The 23,041-nt window shown below is 37.4% G+C and overlaps 1 protein-coding gene across 4 annotated transcripts; it reads right to left on the bottom strand.

Annotated features, from left to right (window-relative positions):
- Window positions 1-1,054: 1,054 nt before the first annotated feature.
- On the bottom strand, window positions 1,055-7,667 carry btbd10b (BTB (POZ) domain containing 10b). Of its 4 annotated transcripts, none has more exons than XM_004066997.5 (9): window positions 7,499-7,667; window positions 6,835-6,978; window positions 5,770-5,986; window positions 5,236-5,557; window positions 4,943-5,045; window positions 4,280-4,400; window positions 2,529-2,726; window positions 2,341-2,451; window positions 1,055-2,127 (listed from the first exon to the last, which is right to left on the bottom strand). In XM_004066997.5, the coding sequence occupies exons 3-9, from the start codon at window positions 5,921-5,923 to the stop codon at window positions 1,796-1,798; spliced, it is 1,341 nt and encodes a 446-aa protein (XP_004067045.1). In that variant the 5' UTR covers window positions 5,924-5,986; window positions 6,835-6,978; window positions 7,499-7,667; the 3' UTR covers window positions 1,055-1,795. The 4 variants fall into 4 exon arrangements, with proteins under 4 accessions (XP_004067045.1, XP_020569650.1, XP_011487495.1 ...); XM_020713991.3 differs by lacking the exon at window positions 7,499-7,667 and adding an exon at window positions 7,367-7,449; XM_011489193.4 differs by lacking the exon at window positions 6,835-6,978 and having other exon boundaries at window positions 7,499-7,664.
- Between the last annotated feature and the right edge of the window lie 15,374 nt (window positions 7,668-23,041).

Raw genomic sequence — 23,041 nt, 5'->3', positions numbered from 1 at the left:
AGGTCGTACTTATGAGTGGTTAATGGCATTCTTTCTGCGTCCATTAAATCCTACAGATGGAATTCAGTCAGAGCAGAACCAGAACCGACTCCGAAACCAGAGCTGTGTGAGAACATGATCACGTTTCCTCCAGTTAGATCTGGATAAATAAAACTCTATAGGCACAGAATGCAGTCTTAATGGGATTTGTTAACTCTGACTGCAGTCCCATCTTTACATAACTAATACGTTTATGATTGATGTCAGAAGTTATGTAAAAATAGAAACTTGAAACTGATTATTCACAGCCGTTGTGTAGAATTCTGAGTTCAACTCCTGGAAAAGAACATTTAGCTCCATTAGATTATTTTGATCTTAATCTTAATTTAATAGAAGACAGTGGCAGCTGATACTTTGATTCAAAACTGGTGATAGTCCATTGTTACGTCGTAATAAAAAAAAAAATGTTCCTAATTGATTTGGTTACCCAATACCTATCCCCTAAGGAAAACACTTATGTCAAATTAAGTTTTGTCAAACATGAGCTCTAAAAAGAAAAAAACACATTTAAAAATACTACAAAGGAGTGAGCAGGTTTGCTTGTGTGTTTTTTGATCGGTTTATAGATGTGTGCTGCCATCATTTGGTGAAAAATAGTCAAGACACTTGTCTAGTCTTGTAACATGATGGTGACTTTTAAACTTGAGTTATTCTTGTTTTTGTCTGTAAAGTTAAAACTATCAAACACACCTGTGAGAGGATTTGTACAAATTTGTCAGTGTGGAAAAATGCAGCTGTTGGGGACAAAGAGGACAAAATGAAAGCAGAACTGCTAAGAAAACAAGTGCAAATGCAAATAAAGACCCAGAATCAAAACCTTATGCTTTGATCAAAACTATTTAAATATATTGGGAAGTTGCATTAGCCTGCTTCTATTCTATCTAATTGTGCATAATTGACTGTTTTTTTTTACTGAATTTCATCCACAAACCAGAGGTCTACTCTAATAACTGCACCTCATTTTCAATTTGGGCCTCTTTGCTGCAAAGTTGTTACGGAAGAATGTCTCAAACTGTTTTTTTTATTTTTTGAATCTTTAATTCACGATTTCATGTTTCGTCTCAAACAACAATTTCAAGCTTTGCACAAAGAAAAAAGAGAAAAAGAGAAACACTGTTCACAACAGCCTGTGCTTTGCTCAGTACGTTTGCTGCAGGAAGAGCACAACACGTCGGATGTGGCCGAGGTCCCCGTGTCCCGTTACAGGACAGGACCACAGGTTCAACGGTTCATCATGAGGTTAAGTGGTGCTGGATCTTTTTCCTTATGACATTGCTGTCAGACTTCCTCTGGATTACATTCTTTCCATCAAAAGCACATATAGGAAGCCAACCGAGACAATAAAAAAAAAAAAAAGCTAATTATCAGTGAACCAAAAAGGAAAACAGCGACACCACAACAGTGCTCAGCCAAACCCATCCAATTAAGCAACAGTAAGAATGTAAATAATAATGTGAATACTAAGGGTTGAAAAGATTTTTTTTCTCTCAAAACAAAAATAAATTCCTTTGGTCAAGTAAAAAACAAAAAAAAAACCCAAAATGAAAACGACAGTGAACATTTCCTTTTTACCAGTCTTGATTTCCTCGTTTCTTTGTCTAGAGTCTTCCAGGTTCTTGAGGCTCTAAGGCTGCAAAGGAGGTGTCAAGGCAATACGGTTATGGTGCCCCTGGTGCTCCATGCTGCAGCATGCTGGGAACAGAACTAGAAGAATAGGAGAGGGGCCAGAGGCGGTTTCACGAGGGCCGCAGAGTCCTCAGACGGCAGGTGAAGGTGCATCAGGATCAGGCTCATTGCTGTAGTTGTTGCTGTAGTGATTCCCACTGGGAGGGTGATTTGGCAGGATGTCCAGTTCATCGACTTGCGGGCCCGGATGCATCACCACCAGCTGGTCTTGGGGTATATCTGCAGCTGCTGCAGCCAGGTTGGTGATGGATTTGGACTTCACACACTGGAAGTCCACATGGCGGCTTTTGCCCTCCTCCTTTTCCCAGGACATGCGGATGAAGGGTCTCTGGACGTAGTTGTAAATGACCTCGGGGCGTCCTCCTGGTCGTTTCTTCACTTTCTCTTTATATGTGGGGTAACCTGCAAACAAAATATACATTGGCATTACTTCTTTTTAATCACAGCATACAGCATACTCTTCAAGATTTGGCTCAAAACTAGTTTTTAAAAAAATCTACTTTGAAAGTTGCAGCAACCCCCTCCAGATTCTGACAGACAACTTTTTTTTTTTAAGAGATGTCATATTTCTGTTTTTTTTGGTCAGTTAAACAGCATAAAAGATTGTGACTGTACCTTCAATGCCAAGTCGGATTTTCTTCAGTCCCCTCTCCTTTAAAACTGATTTGGCAACATCTCGGTTCTCAATGTATTTGAAAAATCTGTATAGTTTTGTGCTGTAAATGACTGTAATGAGAACAAGAATCAACACATGTTTGTGTTTCTCACAGAATGCAGCGTTCAGTATATTGACAGAAACTCACTCTGAGAATACTCCTCTCCCATCTGTGGTGGATACTCTTCATCCCAGTCCACTACATCATCATCAGTGAGGACTACAATATGACATTCTCTCTCTCCACTCTGAGCGCTGGTCACCATCAAAGGCAGAACCATTTCTTCAAGGTAAAACTCAAACTGACTCCGAGCTCCGTCATTGGAAAGCTCGTGCATCAGTGCACCTGTGACCAAAACAGACAGAAAAATCTCTATTATAATTTGTTCAACTCTTACCTGCAACAACAGCCACTATGGCAGAACATAACTTTGTAATTTCAGTAGTTTTTATTTATTTAGTTATTTCCCCTTCGTTTGCATTTTCAGGCAACCAAAGTATGGCAAAAAAACAATTACAGATTTGGACATTTGAAATGCCTGTGCTGAGGGATACCAGCTTGAAGGTACATTCAATTTCAATTTATTTGTTTGGAGGATAAGCCCCTTGAGATGTGTCATCTCGTTTTCAAGGGGGTCCTCAACCTACAACAAAACAAGCAAATTCACAAGTTTTACAAAGGAAGATCCATTCTTTGATTTTACTTTTTTTTAAGTAAATAGAATGTATTTTTTCCAGCCAAACATCTTAAAAGCTATTTTTTCTATAAAGGAATTTAAAAAAATGTATTAAATGACAGACCCATCTATGTTTGGTTTCTATATTTCGGTTAACTGCTCAATTTATTCTTGACTGATGTTAACCAGATTTTGTTTGTAATGGGGGGGGGGGGGGTCCTACTATCTCAAACACTAATCCAGATGACTAAATTCAGCAGGACAGTGGGCCAAAACTTCTTTTCTTTCTAATCTTTCCATTCTATGAATAAATTAGCTGGACAATAACTTTGTATATTCATTCTACATCAAAATGAATGAAATAATCTAAAAGTAGAATATTTTCATTGAAACATGTAGTTACTGCATCACTCCTCTACTAAACTGCGTCTGGCTGGTGAAGAAGAATCCAGCAGCCTGACATGAACTTGTAATTCATTGTTGGAACCAGAGTTTACGCTCTCCAACAGTAAACACGTTTTTAAGTGCCACATGTGTTTAAAAAAAAAAAAGGATTATTAAGGGGGAAACATCAACAAAAACATCTAAACTTGATCGGTTTGCAGTCTTCTGGAGGGAGACCACCTCAACCGATGACAGGGAAATGGATCCATTTGACCATAAGATTCTGCATTTTTGGAAACAGTGATTGTTTCATCTTTAACCAAGAATAAAACATCAGTTGCAGACTTCAGACATGCAGCGAGGCTGCTGTTCTAGCACTACTTCAGTATCAAAACACTTGCATAAAAATCTAACCTGATTTTAGACAGAGAGCTCACAAATTAGAGTAAAGTGCAATTTAAGATGAACTGCAATTTTGCCTCTCTTTCAGCCTGAAAATGTGTTCTGCTTCACTTAAGGCGGACCAAATGTGTCCATTCTGAATACACCCTACAAATCAGCAAAGGAAGCTACTCCTGAGTAAGTAAGCACAGAGCTTTATCTATGGATAAGGCAATGTAAAAAAAGAAAAACCACCACTGTAATGCATGAAAAACAGTGGTACCCTTGTTTAGTGACATCAAATTGAAGCGATGGTTAAATGTGTTCTGACACTATGAAAGTTTGAGTCATTTGGACCCGTCACAGCTTGAAGCACTCTTCTTTTGGAATAAAAACGCATCAAATACTCAGAATTTTGGCAAATAGCAGAGCAAACGGCTTCACATCAAATACTCACTAAGGTCTCTGCATTTTATGGTGCTATAGTCGAAGGAGATGCATAGATAGTCACACGCCTCCCGTAACTCAGGGATGGAGATTCCATCTGGACAGCGGATGATCCCAGATTTGTAATAATCCTGTCGATTAGACAGAAACCACGGAGTGCATGAATTAAAAGCATTAAAAAAAAACACGATAAATACCAATAACTTTGGAGGGATATTTTGTTATCCAATACATTTAGAAAATTCCAGGTTAAACAACCAGTCAATTTCAGTTTGATACATTGTGACTCAGTGGGAAAAGTGAAATGTACCAAAGGAGACTCAGACGTTAGCTATTTATGCCTTTTAATGAAGGTGTGACAGCAACTGTTGAAAACTGAAACTATATTTTTATTTAGATTTGCTCCACCTTTACAGATGGTAGATTTTATATGTAAAACTCGTACCACAAAATGTTTCATATATGTTGTTAAAGTTGGTCTGTACCACATTTAAGGATGTGATTATAAAATGACGTTAATTCGTATAACTTGCTCACTTTATTACAAACTATATTTTCCAAGGTTTAGAATGTTACAGTAAATTGCTAGCTTTTATATATTAGATACATTCTTTTTCATAAAGATATGTTTTTAAGCATTTATGCAAATAAATGCAACAAGAGAAAAACTGACCAGAATTGCACGGAAAACAGTTGAGCTAATGCCCTCGGCCACTTCGTACTCTCCTTTGTCATTGGGCCGTGTAAAATTATGTTCTCTTCCGGATCCAAACATTCTAGAAGAGCAGAAACAAAAAACCCAAACACATCTGCAAATTAACAAGGGAATACAGCACAAAGGAAAAGTTTGTGAACTTCAGCCTTTTACGAAAAATAATTATTCGTTACCGTATGACAGACAAGCAGAAGATTTTAATCGTGATTTGGATTGATAAAAAGAAACACGAGGAAGAAAAATGGCCATACCTGCCCAGCATGGTATTGGGTTGTGCTGTGAAGATGGAAGGATCCACTACAAAGCGCGTGTTGTCCACAATCAGTGTGACTCTCTCTGAGGTCCGGATGTTTCTGCTTCCAACAGTGATACTTGTGCTGCCCTCCTTAGGATTCTCGTAGACGAAAACCATTTCTCCAACCCCCAAGCTTTTAATGTTTCCTTCGGTGCTGGACAAGCTGCTGTTGCGACTGCTCACCACCCCACTGCTGCTGGAGCCGCTGGGTGAGACCCTCTGTGGCCTTGGGCTACTTGGCCTCGATGATGATGATGATCCACCCTCTCGTTCACGTTCTAAAACGCAAGACAAGCAGCAAACAAATCACAGATTCCCTTTACACCCAAAGCAAAAGCGAGAAAAGACACTTCTGTGACCACAATAGAATAGATCACACAAAAAAGCCATTTTAAGCTGTAAGTCAGTTGTACATAAAAAACTTACAAGAGCTCCAAAACTCTTCAATAACATTTATTTTAAACAAGTATTGTTTGGTTTCAAAACTCACCACTGTTGTATTGACGAGTTGGAGACGTAACATTCCGAATGCAGGGGGTGAGTTGGCCTTCCCGCTCATGTGAAGAATCCCTCGATCGATCACTGGAACATCGGCGGTCACGTGAGTGCTCACAGCCCCCCCCACTGGCACCATGCAGGCTCATCTTCCACTGTTCTGTCTCCACTGCAGAAATTGTTCTCCAACTGCTGCTTTTCAATACAAACCCCTGTGCAAAGTCCATTCATTAATCTCCAAACTCTGGGAACATTTAATGCACTAAAGAGTTTACTGTTTTGAATTGTAAGTTAAGAGTAGGGCTGGCACAAGGGAAATCAGGGTTCGATTTCCTGGGTGCGCAATGAGCTCCAGTGTGGGTCCTTGGGCAAGACCCCTCGCGCTTCTGCCTAACTATGTAGCCACAAGGGGACCCAGGTCTGGGCCCTCCCTGTGCCAGTCCCCAGCCTGGATAAAACTACAGGGTAGTCAGGAAAGGCATCCAGCTTTAAAGATTGCTGCCATCCTACATGTGTGAATGAGTGAAAGCTGTGGCAGCCCCTAAAGGGCTACAAGTGAACAACATTCATGAAACACACAGACTAACTCAAATTTGACTGCACAGGAAAATCACTAGCATGATTGCTTTAGCCTAACTGCCAAGGCGAACCACATTCTGGAAACTTCCACTAAAGTAACAGAGTACGTTTTTCCTTTTAAGCATTTGTGTTCAAAGTATGTATTTAAAAAGGAGAATCGGCACAGTTATCACTGGTGTGTCTGTTTAAATACACAAAGCTACTAACAATCACAACCCAGTAAGATCTGAAAAGGCTTTTCGCTATTTGAGACAACAGTTTTTCGCCATAACAAAACCAGCAAAAAAAAAACCCAAAAGGTTTAAACGCCACCTAATGATTGATTAAACAAAGATTTAACAATCAGCGTGGTGTCTTATTAGATTTCTTGAACATTTAATTAATAGATAATCATGAACGCCTTTCCTCTAAAAACAACCACCAATGAATTGTATCCTGGTGTGGTCTCCTTCAGTAGACCCCAAACTATCGTACTACTCACCTGTAAAACTTGTAAACTCGACTGGTGGTTGCTTTTCGTTTCCGACTTCCGTTTCACTCAAGATACTTTCAAACGTCTGCAGACGTACTGCCATCACCCGTAAAGGGAAATGTCTGGTCTGGATCGTATACTGTTCATGATTACCTGGTCGGCAAAACACAGACAAAAAAAATATATTTCCGATCCCTTCGTCGTTTGGTTAGCCTAACGCCTACTCCTTAAAATCCAAATGTAATGGACCACACGTGTCTGGATGACGCCAAAGCAAACACAGCCTTCTCATAAAATTCAAGAACGTTACTTTCATTCTTAAAATGAATCATTTGAATCAACCCTAACTGAGCTCGATTAACATGTTAGCATTTTTAGCTGGCTAACATTAGCCGTCTTTGCTAGCGGTATAACAAAAGAATTTCAACCAACAACTCCTAAAAGTTTGAATAACACATTTATTCTAACAATGTAGCTATACACTCGTCGATACCCTTGACTAAAGTGGCAGAGATAATTAACATAATGTGAAAAAAGATACCTATTTTGCTACGTTTTCCGTTGTAATCCCAGTTGCTAGCTAACCAGTCATCCTTCTTTCAAAACACTTACCAAGATGACGTCAAATGTGACAACCGTTAACGGCTTGACGTGAGGACTCACACGATCTTACCTTTTGCTAAAAGTTACTCGATGTTTCTTCCTTTCGCTACTCCAGATTACTCCAGGAGGCCGAGAAAACTGATGTTTTTCAACCGCTGTTGGACAACTGTTTTTCTTTTCCTGAAAAGGAAATAAATTTGACTTTCTTCTTCGCTCCTCTACGGCAGCTTGAATCCGGTAACGCACTAGCGCCATCTACTGATTTACCCTGTGCTAGCACCAGAGAACATATGAAAGTCTGAAAGGTGTTTGTCGCTTGGTGCTTATTTGTTTCTTTTTGGTCTTGGTTATATAGAAGCACGCAGGCCTTACGTCCTCTATTTTGTCATATTTTCTTTCGAAATAAATTTACCTTTTTTTTACTTCAAAGACTAAAAAAAAAAAAAAAAAGACTATCAAAGACTAAAAAAAAAAAAAAAAATTTGGTTTGCTCCTTCAATTGAGCTTTCACTTTACCCAAAGGAAACATCATAATCATTGTTGTTACAGCATGCCCTTTATATTTCTAAGAAACATTATATTGTACTTATTTCTTTTTAAACATATGCTTTACTTCTTTGTGTGTAATAAAGAAAGCATAGCAGGACTGATTTAAAACATTACAATTTAGAGTGATTAATATTGTAAAGGTTATTTTATTTTATTTTTTGAAGAGCAAGAACAAATGATCTGTACTGAATCACAATTTAGCAATAGAGCAAAAATTTCAAATAAAGCAGAAGAAAAAGACACGGCAAAACAAGAAATTAGCCCTGTAGGTTTCTTGTCACTATTCACTAGGAACCCTTGTGTGTGTCTAAATACTTTGCTTGAGAAGACTGGAGCATTATGAACCATCAGAGAGAGCCCAGTGGAAGTTATAGAAACTAAAACAAGTAGCAAGTCTTCCCACAATTTCTTGCTTGATTTGTGTGTTTCGGTGTGTTTAAAAATAGTGAAACTAAATATCGTACAGAATTATTTAATTTTTTATAATAAATTTCAATATTCATGCTGTATTTATCCTTATTATTGGTATTATTTAAGTATAATTTGTCCTAATATAAAAAAACTTTGTTGGAATATAATTAAATGTGAGGTTCTCCTTTTGCAATTTCTTTTTGCATATTGTCAAGCTGCTACTTAACTGATACATTTTGTTGATCAAAGATAAAAAAAGCTTATCTTAGTGTATCTTGGCTCATCTAATGTAATCTCATCTAATTTTACATTGAAGCAAGTAAAGTAGTTCACACTTGAACATGTTTTGAAGATTCACAACTATAATTTGCTTGTGAAAGATACATTTTTTCTGTGTTTACATAAGAGGATCACAATGGATCAGTGGTTAGCACTTCCAGTTTACAGAGAAGACTGATTCAAATCTTAACAGGGTGTTTTCTGTGTGTAGTTCGCATGTATGTCAAAAAGCATGCTTCTTAGTTTAAAACCTCTTAGGTTCCAAACAGCCTTTGCTATGAATTGGCAGGCAGTTTTATGCATTTAAAAGTTTATTACTAAACACTTGTATAAATAAAAAATTTAAATGTTTTTTTCAAAGTAGCATTTTTATTCCTTACAGGAAAAAACACACACAACAAAAATGACCTACTTTAAAACAATACTTAGCAAAGATGCAATAAGATATATTTATGAGATAAAATTAGTGAGTCGAGAATGTCATGAATAATAGAATAAATAGAACCCATGTCTTGATTTCTGCTCTCATCTCCCTAACTGCAGGGGCATGAAATGTATTTTACATCTACATTTTAATACCAGTGAAGCTAATGCGTTGCGTTCTGCATAAAAAATTCTCAACAACGGAGGCAACTCTTTTGTATGGTTCTTTAAATCTCTATGTACTGTTTAGGAAAGACCGGTAGCATTTAATATACATACATTCATTGAAAAAAGCTTTATAATAGAAGTTTAAACCAACCCCTTCATTTGATAGTTTATGTTTCTCTGTCTCCGTGTTATGGTGCATAAGAACAATAAACTAATTAGACGTTAGTCTGAATTTGCAGGGGTTTTCCTTGCTCTCTTTGTGCATTATACTATACTGCCCCTTTTGTAGTGATTGTGCTAATCTCCTCGCTCCGTTGTGGCTTTGCGTGGCAAAAAGCTTTTGCAGGATTATTTCTATAATGTTGTATTACAAGTAAAAGCAATCAAGCATTCAAACATCTTTCTCTAAAGGTGTCCTTGTACTGCAAGTGAACAGAATGCTACAGTATAAAGGATAATAACTGTTGTTTGTGAATTTTATTATAAAATATCGAACTTAAGCACATTTTTAGATTTTGAAATGACACTTTTTATATAATTTTTTTTCTAATATGACCGCCTGAGTATCACTGAGATTTGAAATAACAGAAAAAGAGTGAAAAGCCTGTTCTAGTAACATCGCTTGATAGTTTTTAATACAACAAATCAAATTTCTGAGACATTTCTGGGACATTTAGACAGATACTTCTGAGTAGTGCTGAAAGATCAAACAACTCCAAGGTCAAAGGGTTTGTATCAAGCTTACCGTGTCCTGCAATGAGGAAGGAAAATACTTGTATGAACCTACCACAATGACATGACTGCAGATAAGAATGAACAAAACACCATGAAAGTTCATTTTATTGGTGATTGGAGGGCCCTATTTAGCTTCTTTTGACAGAAAGATGCTTTCTAATATTGGAGAACAAAGTGCAACATTTAAATGTGCTTTAAGGTTTGTGATCCTAAATCTAAGGAAGAGCTCCATGTTTTCATGTCACCTGTTGGAAAAAGGATTTTTAGGGAAGCTCTTCAAGTGGTACTTTAAAGGACCCCCCCCCAAATAAATAAAAAAGGTAAAACTCCCTTCTGAATGTACAAAATCAAAAAAACACAAGACTATCTTGAAAACTTTCACAGTAAAGTTATAAAATAATCTTAATGAAGTAGTGTTTTTATTTAGTTAAAATAAAAAGCAATTAATATAATTTCCCAAATGTTTCCAAATAAACCCCTCTTACTAAGCAGTAGAAGATTATGTAAATAATTTAACTATAAAAATACATATGAAAACTTAATATATTGAAAATATACGCAAAAAATAAACAAGAAAATAAATATTAAGAATAAAATACCGGACATTTTGTGAATTAAAATAAAGAAAGAGTGGCATAAGGTTTGGTTGTCGTTTTCATTTATGAAGAATAACAAAGAGTTGAACTTGTTATATGCTCTTTGAGAAATCACTCTTCAGCAAAAGACTCTTCACATTTGCAGGTTGCCCCTGTTGTGGTTTGTTGCTGGGACTGATGATTTTCTTTAATTTCTCCTGCAGCCAGTCCTGTCTGTCGCCCACTTGTTTGTGCTCCTGAAGGTTGTGCATAAGCTGCATCTCACTGATGGATCTCTTTCTGACCCCAAACAAACAAACAGACAATAGTTAAAAGAAGAAGAAATGGAAGAAAAACAAATATTAATTGCAGTTAATTATTAATTGGGTTGTTTTAAAATTAACCAAAGAATTAACAAAGTAGTTTTACCTCAGGGGTTTTGCTTCTGTGATGTAACAGGCAATGAAGACCACCAGAAGCAATGTCTCGAGGTACCTTATTGAAAGCATTTTAGAACCTGAAAGAAAATGAACCCCAGCATTGGTAACAGCAATCGTTCCTCAAACTCGCTGTATTACGTTTGATGCATTCCTCATCACCTACCTGGATTTTTGTCCTCGATTCCAAGAAAAGTGACTTTTTTTTTCCGAACTGGATCAGTCAACGCGTTGATCAGTCTTTGTTGGTGGGGGGCGAGGTTCTCTCTCTTATATACAGGGAGCCCTCCCCCAGTCATCAATAAGCAAATTTGACCGTTGATGTTGATGTCACTTCTCCAACGCATCAACGGGAGCAGCCATCTGCATGACACCACCTCAGCCACAATTCACCACTAACTCACTTTTCAACACCTTTGCCAAGAGCCCTGTTTGTCCCACAGTTTTTTTCAACTTGCTCCATTTTCACCCATGTTAAGCAGCGACACTCACATTATGGCGTGGGTATAGCATGTTACAGTTTGTCTTTGTTGGTCGGTAAAGCTTTAATTGCATATGCCTCTCGCAGAGGGACTGTCGTGAAAACATATACTCTTTGAAACGGCAATGACTGTCAAACTGAATTTATTGGCAATGTAATTTACTTTATGGTTCATCTCATGCAAGCATGTAAGGGTCACAGAGAGGTGTAACTGACCCATCCCCAGGGGAGTACAGCAAAATGTCTCGTACTGGTAATGGTCGTTGGCCATTTAACTTTGTGCTGTGTGGTTTTTGACTGAAAGTCTTTAAACATGTCTTCACTCTCATGTTCTCCAAACCACCAGTGGTGCTCTGGGTGGAGCATTTGGAGGAACCAATGCAATCTCAGTCTGGTAGCACCACCTTGTATGTGGATTGTCGCTGCTGATCCATCTGTAGTTTCACTCGTTGCATCAATCATATCACAATGACTGGACATTTGAAAAACATACAGTTAACCTCCTTTTGAAATGCATAGCATCACATTTGTGTGATGCATGAGTTGTGGATAACCTTGTCACGGTGTCACAATGTGCATTAGGTAACCATGAAAGACACTTTCTAAATGTGGCAGAGGAATGGCTATGCCACCACTGAAGGAATAAGTGTGACAAAAGGACCTATATCTCTGACTTTCCAGGCTTATACATGAATCCAGCTAAAGTTACCCCCAATTTAAGTACTATTTACATCTATTGTTCATGCCACTGAATTTCATTTTACACGACATACAGTTACCTTCCAAACCATTTTCCCATTGTCCCTATAGATAAAATCAAAGCCATGTTCTAAAGTTGAAAAGTTTGGGGTCAGAACATCAAAAAAAATAAAAAAAATCCTCCACTGAGGTTGTTAGAATGATAAATAGTAAATCCATGCAGGACTGCTGTGAGGAGCTGAGTCTTCATGTGCTCTCTCCATCATTCCTGTAAACAGCACCCAGGACCACCTGTGCTTTCAAGTAAGCTAGATTTTTTGCACACGTGTAGTATACTAAACCTAGTTGCTCTCATTACCTCATGCGCTCACAATGCGAGCCATGTCAGCTATGGTATGCCGCTGGTGTGCAGAAGGACTTGTCAGGGATTGATGGGAAGAATTGCATGTAAATCACCGACTTGGGTCACCCACATGTCACAAAGAAAGTAACTCACATAAAATGACTCATCTCTTTGAACTATTTTTAAGTTTGTTTGGCTGTAAATAGCTACCATTGTACATATTTGTATGATCAACTAATTTGAAAAGATTTTGTTCATTTTATGTTTTCTAGTTGGGATTTTTTTGTCCTCTGCTTTGTGATTTGCGGATAAAATTAATCCAGATCATTGAGGTTATCTTCAGGTCACACATACAGTGTGTCCACACGGATGCTGCTTCAGTTCTCTTGCTTCTGCATCAGATCTTAAATGGTAAATGAGAGAAATTTTGTTTGATTTCTATAAACCATCTGACCATCTACTTGGAGACATGTAATGAAAACTGATTCATTTTAGTAGCTGACATCATCCCAGTTCAGCACAAAGAAACCCATTATATTCATATTTAAGCAAAAGAGAAAACAATGTGACAAAAGGACTTTTCAATTTTTTCAAAACTGATTGCAGAAAAGCTTGTGGATTTTGTGGTCTTATTGGGCTTTCTCAGCAGGCTGTTCGCCAGACCACACGGGTTATTACTTTATAAAACCAATTTGCCAGTCTTGTCATTGCCACTTATGTGGATACGCACACACACATCAATCTATCACATATTTTTGCTCTGTCCATCTGACTCGCCAGCACAGGTGGCAGAGGTGTCAAGTTTGTATTGAGCTTCTCCTCCCGCTCAGAATCCCGTTTGAATCCAGAGAGCAAACAGATTGTCCACCAGGACAGGTGGGTGGGAGATTGCTCAGTTCTTTCTCTAGAATCATAAATCACCAATATATGTCTCATAAACAACATTGTGAATGTCAAATTTTTGAAATAGAATCCAAAATAAAAGCACATTTGAGCACTGAACCAATATGGTATGGTTCAATTAATTAAATGCAACATCCATGCAACATGAACAAGTAAGCCTGATTAAATATAAATGTGCACTGTGGATCCTAAAGGAAAATGTGAAAATTATCTAATCTCTTTCATCTGGTATTGTGAGCTGTCAGAACCACATATACACGGGTGCACTGGAATTAAAAAAACATATGCCTCTTCCTGTTTTCATAAACAAACACAGCCCACTAGTAGCGTTCTTAAAGACCCACTCCATTAGAAATCCTGTTTTTGGTGTTATTAACATGTTCTTGTAGTATTTTTCTCATGATGGAGAAATATATAAAATGTTTTCAGAATAAAACTGCATTTTTGAGTATTTCTTTATCCGTGGTGAGTCAGTAGCAGATCAAAAATCCATTTTGAGATGGGCAAGTCACAGTCTCCCTACTCTGCTCCATTCTGATACATCCACCACCTGCAGACAAATAAATATTTTAACATTGTCATTTTGCTCATCTCAACTGGCATCTGGCTCAAAACTGAATGGCTGGATAGCCCTGATGTTGCTCCCCATTTTTGTTGCAAAACTCATGTTAGCTTGGGGTTGTGAGGGGCTGTAAGCTATGGGGAGAGAGGGTAATCAAAGCGTTCATGGGAAATCATTGCAGGCTTACTTTTGCGCCAACAGCCCTGTCCACAATTCAGCGTTGAGTTTCTGATGAAAACTAGGTCCTAGAAAACAACATCATTTTTCTGATTTTGCCTAAAAATTGCACAATCACATTTAAAATACCACTGGAAACGCTTTTATAATAGATCCACAGCTGTCTTCCTTTAGTAAATGACCGGTATTCTCAGTGTATATATGTCGGGTTTTCAGTTCCTCTGACTCAGGTCAGCTGCTGTTTTGGTTTGTCTTGTCTTCTTTGTTGCGCTCAGGGTTTTGTCATGTTTCAGATTATTTATTAAATGTTTAAGTTTTTGTGACCATGCCTGGTTTCCTGCATTTTGGGTCCTAGATCACAGTCCCTAACAGAAGTCCTGTAAAATGACATATGTAAGTCAAATGACTGGGTCTTTCTTACGGCAAAATTTTCAATGATGATTATAAATTTCAACCACATGGAGTCACTGTGATCTCACAATTCATTTCCTAAGATCTTTCTGAAATAAGAAACAAATCTTTAGTAAACAACCAGTGTAGTGCTCAAAGTCACTATTTAAGCAAATGATTAAAAAGAAGGGAATGAAAAAGGATGAGAGATCAAAGTATCATGAATATAAAAAATGCATATTTCATATTAGGAGAACCAATTAGGAAAATGGAATAAAAAAGAGAAATAAGCCTGTAAGTTAAAGCTCAACTCACTCTATGATCTTAGAGATTGTAGCTGAATTTACTACAGTTAATAACTGCAGTCCATTCCTAACTAATCGGGATTTAAGATTGTATTAACTGGATTTTCTAGTTTGGAAAAAAATGCAAACACGTCAACACATGCTATGTTTTTGATTGCTTTCTGACGTTTCATATGATTGCAATTTTCCACAAGAGTCTGTGAAAAGCTCAGAAGCATTTGACAGTACAAACAAACCATATTAGTACTGCATTTGTAAAATGGGTGGGTTCATATTTTATTTAACATTTCAATTTTGAAAAGCCAGTTTTTATTCATGCCAGAATGACCAAAATTAATTTGAATGAGTGTTCCATGCACACAAAAACATTTTACAAATGTGAGGGCGTTAGATTACATCACAACTTATTTATCCGTGGTTGAAAGACCAAATATCGTTCTCATGTAAGAATTCTTTGTAGATATCACACTATAAAACGTTTTCACGAGAGGCAGAAAACAGTCAGATTTCTTTTGTTTGATCTTCTTAAGCAATTGGTTCAATGTATGTGCTTTCGCTGTCAACAACATTATTTAATAATTAAAAAATGTAATAATTAAAACCAGTTTCCTCTTATGTGAAAATGCAACACAAGGCCAGTAAAAAGAAAATTTCAATGGCCATAAACGGGGTATACTTATATAGCACTTTATTACCTTCATAGAAGGCCCGGAACACTTTACAGTTACAGTCCATTCACCCATGTGCACACATTCACACACTACTAGCAACTCTGCTGCCTAATATTGGTGCCAACCCATAACCATCAGGAGCAATGTGGGGTTCAGTGTCTTGCCCAAGGACTTGCCCAGGACAAAATCTTCTGATCGGAGGTTAACCGCTGGATCTCTGCACCATGGCCACACCACGACTGTAGCTTCAGCTTGCTCTGAAATGGAATTTTATTTGGGAGGCATAACAGCTAAAACCAAAGCACACCATTGAGCACAAGAAATATGGGGTGTGCGGGCATAACAGAGACATAACTCTTCTTATGTTCTTGGTGAAAGAATAACGTGTGGATCACAGCCAAATTGTCACACATTTTAAAACTGTTTTTCCAAAGATTTTTAGTTGTGGTTCAAAGCTTGTGTGAGGACATGGATGAATTTTATTTTGAAAGAGCACTTCTCTAAATAAAGTTAATCTTAAACTTAATCTCTTGTGTCATGTGGTTTTTGCATTTATAACTGATGCTGCTAATGTGAACTAGATATTAAAAATGAGGCATTTGTATCAACAACAACAAAACACTCAAGTCAAAAATTCTTTAAAAAAACAGCACTCTCCCAGGAGTTTAGGTACAAATAGTAAAAGAAGATTAATGCTGGGGTCCTCACCAGTTGATGGGCAGGATGAGGGCTTGTTCAATAGACAGAAAATGAGAAAATAATGACATTGAAAGGAGAATTTAAATCTGATGAGATCCTCTTGGAGCAGAATAATGTGAGGACTGTAATGACAGCAAATGAACCCTGCAGATGTGAGGATGCTGAAACTGATCCTAATTCATATGGCAGATGTCAAATGGTTTTAATACACTCCTTCTTAATTCTGGTATAAGTTTTGATTATTATAAAGTGTAATATGTAATGTTTCATTACCCTTCGGAAGTTATATTAATCTAAATACAACATAATATTATATAACATGTTGTGTCTGTGTATTAAAAGGGTTGCTACAAAAAGCATAGTTAACGTTGAAAAACGTTAACCCCTATGGAACTGCCAAGTCCATTAGAGTTGCAGGAGAAAGTTGCCAGGAAGAATTAAAACACCCATTTCTGCTTCATAAAGCTAACAAGTAACTGGTGATTCAGGACCTGATCAATAAAGCTGTAAATGCTTGCAAACTCCATTTTCCTGTGATATAGTTTTCTGAATCACTAACCCATTACACAAGCAGCAGATGAATGGAATCAACAAAAAAAAAACAAATAAAAACCATTTTGATTTGGAGGGCAAAATGTTTATTTTTAAAATAACAGCAAATTCACATAAATGATCTGAAGTGTTTCTTTTCTTACTGCCTGATTTGTTTTTGTGTCAGGATTTTTGGCATGTAGGGTTAAAATGATAATGAATACAGACTCAAAATGTGTCATTTCTGTATCAGCACAGTGGCACTGCTCGCCTCATAATCCACTAATTTGTAGAATATTTTCACAAATTTAAACATTTAACATGAGTGTAAAACAACTTTATCGTAAGTATTTGTTTGAGTCGCCTCCAGGCCACAGACTGCATACCATATTCAGAAATCTTTTCCAGCGCACTTCTTTATTTTGTTTTCCTCCGTGCATTGGCATAACAACAGTTAAAAGTCACCATCATTCAAACTATTTGGTCTCTGTAAAGGAGAGCTGATCAGCCAGACCGCATTCATCAGTGTTCTATATTGATAATATTTGACAATAGTCTGTCATGATGGACGGACAAGCATGCTTTTTATTCTCAGACAGCAGGAGGACCTGTCAGTGTTTGACTGAACGCAGTCTGCATGCTCTCTGTGCTGGTGTCACACAGCGTGAAGCAGTACTTCTCCGTGACATTTATGAAGAAGCTGCATCTTACTAGTAGGTGACCTTTACATGTATGTTTGTATGCTGTATAGTGTGCTGTGTCCCAGCTAAGCTTTAATTCTACTGTTTATTTGACAGCTGTGATGCGTTGCAATGCTCATCACAGTAGCAACACGATCCAGCGATAAAATGAGTGTTTGTTAAAAATGTGCTGCTTGTACTTTTGCATACATTGTTTTTCTGTAATGTGTCAAGAGCTTTGCCTAGTGTCAAAAAAAGAAATGAATGGGGAAAGTTGTTCTTGACAATAATTAGTCGTGATTAATGTATTTTAGAAGCCAATCTCTTCACCTGGGTCTAAGAGTTTTCTTAAATTTTCCTTTATAACATGTGTGTGGATGACAGGTTTTTGGCATCACAGTAGGTTTAGCGTTCACTCATTAACGCTTAAGGGGCAAGGATTTTAAAGGGCCTATGTCATACTATTCTTAAGCCTTTCAGAGTAAACTACATCAATGTATGACAATATTTTACGTTTGGCACACCAAAGAACAACTTTTTTAAATGAACTACAAGTTATTTTCACGAGTTCATTTTCCTTCCCAGAAGAGTCTACTACCTTCCTTCTTGTGGTTGCTGCCCATTTCACGACATCATCCTAGAGCCGGCCTCGGCAGCATGTCTGCGCTTCACCCACGAAAACAAAACAAAATCTAAACTTTTGCAAAGATGGATGTGCACATTGTGGAGTAATGCTCTTAACTCCGCCGATCTCCATAGCTCCGCAAAGAAAGTGTTTGTGTTAGCCTGGGGGCGGTGCTGGCAGTACCAGCTCGTTTCCAGGGATTGGGAGGGGCTGGTGCTCAGAGCGCAGGGTTTTAGCGTAAAGGTCAGAGATGTGTAAATGGGGCAAAATACAGCTTTGGGTTTGTTTTTCCTGCGGAATATAAATCAGACACTTTAAAGTTTTAAAAAATTGCTTAATATGGGCCCTTTAGGTAAAAGTTGCAGCGTGGACTTAAGAAGCGTGAGTCTCATCAGTTTATTATATATTCTGTCTTGAGTATAAGAAAACACATTTTTGACTGCTGGCTTTTTAAAAATTTTAAAAGTAGCAATCATCTTCTCCTTTGCATGAGGTCAAGAGTCACATTTTAATTTAACTGTTTCAGTTAGTTCATAAATTATTTGTTCGCAAGGAGGGTTCAGCTCTTCATTTTTTATGTCAAAATCCTCCATCTTGACATACATTCGCACGTATGTCAGGTGCCCTTCCTGAGCCATGCCTCAGCCTTCACCCAGTCTTCTTACATGCACATGAAATCGCTTAATTGTAGCCCCATTGTGGGTTCTTTACCTTTTATATTCTGTTTTTTAACAGAGCAAAACTCTGAGCAAAGCTTTGATTGAAGCCTCTGCCTTTTGAAAGTCCAGCGACTCTCTGAGGGTGTTGTAATATGCAAATGGCCGAAAGGAAAAACATATTTTATATCTTAGTCTATCAAAAAGAAATGTATAAAAAGTTGATATGACAAATATGAAATAAAAAAATAATTTTGAGGACTGACGTTGCAGAGCTAAACATTGGTGAAGTTTAAATTAAAAGAGAATAAAACTTAATTTCTGTGAATAAATGATGGATTCTTGCTGAAGAAGATGCCTGCATACAGTCATAATACTGTAGAGTGAGACTGTCTAAAGGGAGCTTCTTTTAATTCAGGACGGGCTTTAAAACAAAAATTGAGGATGAAGATAAAATGAAAAAAAACATTTCATTTATACGCCTTTGAGGAGAAAGATTGACACAAATAAACTCAACTAAACTGCACATATATTAGTTTTTTTGGCTTGTTTTTCTGAAGATCTGTTATGCTACATAGACATCGATCAATTTACGATGGGGTAATGTGTTTATCTTGCTCTGCTACTTTATGCAGCTGTCATGGCAGAAAATAAGTGATGAGCAATCTAAGTGTGCTTAGCAGCTTTGGAATGATGCATGCAGTATTTGCAAAGACAGAAGCAGGGTCCGACTTTAATGGCTTAAACACACTTTACTGAGGTCAAATAACACTCTTATAGTGCACCAACTGTCTGGCAGGGAGACTCGCATACTCAGGGGAGGTACGGCAGAAACCACATTCTGCTTTGGACTTGATGAAGCAGTTGGCACTGAACGTTTAAGAGACTTCAGAGTCACCTTGGAGCAAAAAGTCCAATAAAAAAGTTATAAAGGTTCTCTTTTCCAGTCCTCCAAAAATAAATGTACCATATTAAAATCAAAGTAAAAGATGTTGCCGTTTTTTAATATTATTATTATTTTTTTAAAGGAGAAGCTTGACGTGAAGTTGTATCTGTTAAGTTAAATATATTTTTGGGCCACCTTGACCAGTCTGGAGCTGAACATTACATCACTGCCCTTCATAGCACGAGAAGAGAGGAAAATGTAAGATGTGTGAAAAACTTTAAACAGACTAAAATAAATATATAACTTTATTAAAATGTTTACCTGAAGTTTTCAAATTCACAAATAACAAAATTCATCGGAAGAACACCAACTTGGAATTTATTTAAAAAAATTATTTCTGACTGTTTTTAGTTGGCGCAAAAATGTTTTTCCTTAAAACAAATGAAAAAAAAATCTATGTATCAAAGACAAGATAAAGCATAGGGACCATCGAAGGTTTTTACAAAAGTTTATTTTTTTTCAGAATTCCAAATGTATTTTAATGATTGCATTTTTCATTAATTTAATCTTTCATGTGCAATGTCTGCATGGCAGACAACCCAGAATATGACTTTGTCTCTGGAGAAGGTCATAAGTTTTAATGAAGCTCAGATGAATGAGATGGAGACATGTGGCAGCAGCAGGGGTGTCTGGACACCAGCAGCAGCTGAGGATGAAAGACCAGGTAAGTACCTCTGGTGAGTACAGAGGATTTAACTGTGAGAACTTGATGTCTTGTAGACATAAAGCTTGAACTGACAAATGTTAAACCGGCAGATGCCACTAGAAGCAAAGTTACAGATAAAAAACAAACAAACAGAGAATCCGCTTTTTACATTTTTTTTCAACTCTCCGGTATTCTGAAGGGGGTGAGAGCGAGCAGAGAAACGGAAGAAGTGGACAAATCTGCTGTCCAGAAGAGATGGTGGGGAGACCTTGGAAACAAACAAAAATTCTTACAGGGTGGTTGTGGTGATTATCTGGAGTGGGATCCCTGAGGTGATCTAAGTACGGTGGCTCAGAAGGGTCACAACAGTAAGGTTAGATCAGAACTCACTTCAGAACCTTCTCTATTCCTTTTGGGATCATGGGGCTGCTAAGGCCAACCCAGCTATTGGGTTTCAGGCAACACCCTGAACAGGTTATCAGTTTGCTGCAGGCCCACACACTTAGGTACAATTTTGAGATAATATTTAACCAATGAAGCATTTTTTTGGACTCGACTTGACTTTCTTGACTCTGTAAGGCTTTGCTTGACTTAGCTTGACTGAAGGCTGAACTATTTAGATGAGCTACTGAGAACTGATAGTGTGGTGAAGTCTACCAGAACCTTTAATAAGACCAGACACAAGAGAACAGCAAAAACCTCAGGGTACGGGAAGCCAAGAGGGCCAAAAACCTAAACATTCCCTTAATTACAGTCAACCTTCTGATAAGAAGCGAGATTTTCGCTTGCATTTGGTCTTCACTTCATGAAGGATGTTTTTTTTCAGCCTGCAATAAGCTTCTGGTTGTTGAGTAATTGTGAATTAGCAGCATTTTTATGTATATTTTCCAAAGTGAAAACGAATGAATGAGACTTTTCATTAGCTGCCACTAAGCACAACGCAAACAAGACAAACAAGTACATATTTTTTGCACAACTGCATCTAAGTAAAATTCGGTTACTTTATGACAACTTGATCTTTTATCATAGTCACACAGAATTGCAAAAGTTAAAGTGAAAGTCTGAACAGGACAACAGAGCTTTGTTTATTCGGTGCATGATGGGAAGAACAACAAGAATGGAGAATTTTGTAGAGGTGTGAGGAATTTGACATTGTGGTGAAAATACAAACTGCTGTCAGAAAACCACTAAATGTACCAACCTCACTTTTAAAACAGTTTTTTTGTGACTATGCTTGAATTAATCAATTTACCTCAGCTTCTTTTTTTTTACAGATAATTTTCTTTATATTGCACAACAAACCACGGTAAAACCTCAACTCCAAATACTAAATGTTGTCATTTTTTACAACAAAAATCACAGAGACAAATTAAGATCAAGCGGTTTTACATAGATGCCCCTATAACGTAAACTGTAAAAATGTATGAATCCAAAAACAAAGCAAAGGTAAGATAAAAAAAATGGAAAAAAATGATTTAAATAAACTATATACTATTCTCCAAGGAGCTGGGACACTGTTATGTGCCATAACTCGAGTTATGTCTGTTTTAAACCCAACATTTCAAAGCTGATAAAATTTTTTTAAAAACCTTCTTAGCCAGCAAGGCCAAGTTGGCCCCATATGGTTTGAAAGTGGGCAGAAATGTGGGTCCCGAATGACTTTGTCCACAGTTTTTGTTTGCCATGCCAGCTCTTTGTTTTTTCACATCCTCATTTGGATTTCTTAGTGCTTAGTGGATTTCTTATCTTTTACTCTGTCAGTAAACAATGTGCTGCAGAGAATATTTTATCTGCCAAAGTTAATGTTGAGTAGTTTGACTTGAAGCTTCTGGACACGCAAAACTGTTATGCATCTGAGATTAGAGTTGTGATAGCTTTATGACAGTTAATGAGTGAAACTATTGAGTATGTCCAGCCATAATTGAGGGGCTGTAAGACGCAATTAACTCTACTCATTGATAACAATCTAATTAACTCCTGTTGACAAACGCTGAGAAACACTTGGTGAAAATATGACCTTCACTTTAGACAAATGTGAATGAAAACCATACAAACAAACTTGATTTACATTGAAGAAAAGGGGAAAAAAATTCAAGTTTTTTTAAGTTAGAATTTTCAGACCAATCTGTGTCATCAACACATTGAAAGTCAACAGCCTAGTCTCATTTTGTGTGAGCGGCCATGGTCTGCAGTGTCTTTTGAATGCATGGGTTGAAGCAGCTGATTTTCCTGTATCAGAACAATCTGTCTTTTTTCAAAGCACTTTTTCCAATATCAGGTTTCCTCGATAGATCCTCTGTAACAGAAGACAGAAGGTTGGAGAAGCTGCAGAGGGCATTGTCAGCAGTCCACACTCTAAACATAATTTCTCAACAAATCTTCTAATCTTGTTTTGTTTTAAATAATCCCTCTCAAAATTTAAAATTGCAAAAGTAAAACCAATTTTTAGATGATCAAGACAGTTTTGAAAGCTCAAGGATGCACAAGACCACAGAAAACAGCTCATGTGGATGGATAAACAACAGCTGAGATCTACTGGGAGGAAATAAGTAATGCCTGGTGGAAGTGTTGCCTACAAACAAGTGCTATTCAGTGGGGAGGTTGAGCACTATTGAAGTCACGTGATCAAAACTATTTAGTTGACAGAAAGAGGAAGTTCAGCTGAGATTGTTCCTTTAGGAGAGGCAAAACCCAAGAGTCTTCAGAGCAGAAGCAGTGAAAA

Source organism: Oryzias latipes, chromosome 3, assembly GCF_053564925.1.
Source record: "Oryzias latipes strain Hd-rR chromosome 3, Olatipes_Hd-rR_3.1".
In the NCBI taxonomy this organism is placed as follows: domain Eukaryota; kingdom Metazoa; phylum Chordata; class Actinopteri; order Beloniformes; family Adrianichthyidae; genus Oryzias; species Oryzias latipes.
Note: the sequence above shows the minus strand (reverse complement) of the source record. Positions and strands in the feature narration are given on the sequence as shown.